The 904-nt window shown below is 67.0% G+C and overlaps 1 protein-coding gene across 1 annotated transcript in view; it reads left to right on the top strand.

The window, feature by feature from the left end:
- Dcaf15 (DDB1 and CUL4 associated factor 15) overlaps nt 1-370 on the top strand; it is a gene marked incomplete at its 5' end in the record, with an annotated part of 18,148 nt that extends 17,778 nt beyond the window's left edge. The window contains one exon of the mRNA XM_013034195.1: nt 29-370. Coding sequence (XP_012889649.1) covers nt 29-117 — 89 coding nt within the window. The remainder of the gene's footprint in view (nt 1-28) is intronic.
- Between the last annotated feature and the right edge of the window lie 534 nt (nt 371-904).

The raw sequence follows: 904 nt of genomic DNA on the forward strand, positions 1-904 counted from the left end.
CGGGGCTCCCGGGCTCCCGCGCTCCCGCGGGGGCTGAGGGCCATCACTCCGGTTCCCGCAGGGTGCTCGCTGAAGGTGCTGGCGGACAGCGAGCGGTACACGTGGATCGTGCTGTGAGGGTCCCCGGGCCCGACTCCAACTACCTCCGAGCCGAGCCCCGCCGCCGCCGGGGAAGCTGCGGGAAGGGGCCCCGCGGGCCAAGCCTGGTGTTCCGCGTCGCATTTTTATTTATGCCTATTTAAGTTGCGGGGTGCGAGGGGCGCGCCCGCCTTCCCACCGCCCCCCGCGCTGGGCGCCACCGCCCTGCGCATGCGCCCTCCTCAGCGCCAGGGTGGGCACGGCCCGGGAGAGCCCCGGCGCCCCCATCCGCCCCCCTCTCCCCCCCTCCTTCCTTCCCTCCCCGCGCTCCCCCGTCCCATTCCTGTAATAAATGCTTTATTTCCGAGTGCGCCTTGCCGAGGCCCTGCAGGAGCTGCACACCGTGTAGACGGTGCCTGCCGTGTAGACAGACACGCAGTGGGCGCACGCTGCGCAGACAGCGTGTACCTACCCCATAGACAGCGCACGCTGCGCAGACAGCGTGTACCCACCCCCTAGACAGCGCACGCTGCGCAGACAGCGTGTACCCACCCCCTAGACAGCGCACGCTGCGCAGACGGCATGTACCCTCCCCATAGACAGCGCACGCCACGTACAGACACGTAGCGGGCGCACGCCGCGCAAACAGCGTACACCCCAGACAGTGCACGCCACGTACAGACACGTAGTGGGCGCACGCTGCGCAAACAGCGTACACCCCAGAGACAGTGCACGCCGCGTAGACAGCGCACACCACGTAGACAGCGCAGTTTATTGTTTAAGAAAGACTACAAAAGGTAGAAAACCGCCCTGCACACTAGACTAG

Source organism: Dipodomys ordii, unplaced genomic scaffold (genome assembly GCF_000151885.1).
Source record: "Dipodomys ordii isolate 6190 unplaced genomic scaffold, Dord_2.0 Scaffold184, whole genome shotgun sequence".
NCBI classification, from domain to species: Eukaryota; Metazoa; Chordata; class Mammalia; order Rodentia; family Heteromyidae; genus Dipodomys; species Dipodomys ordii.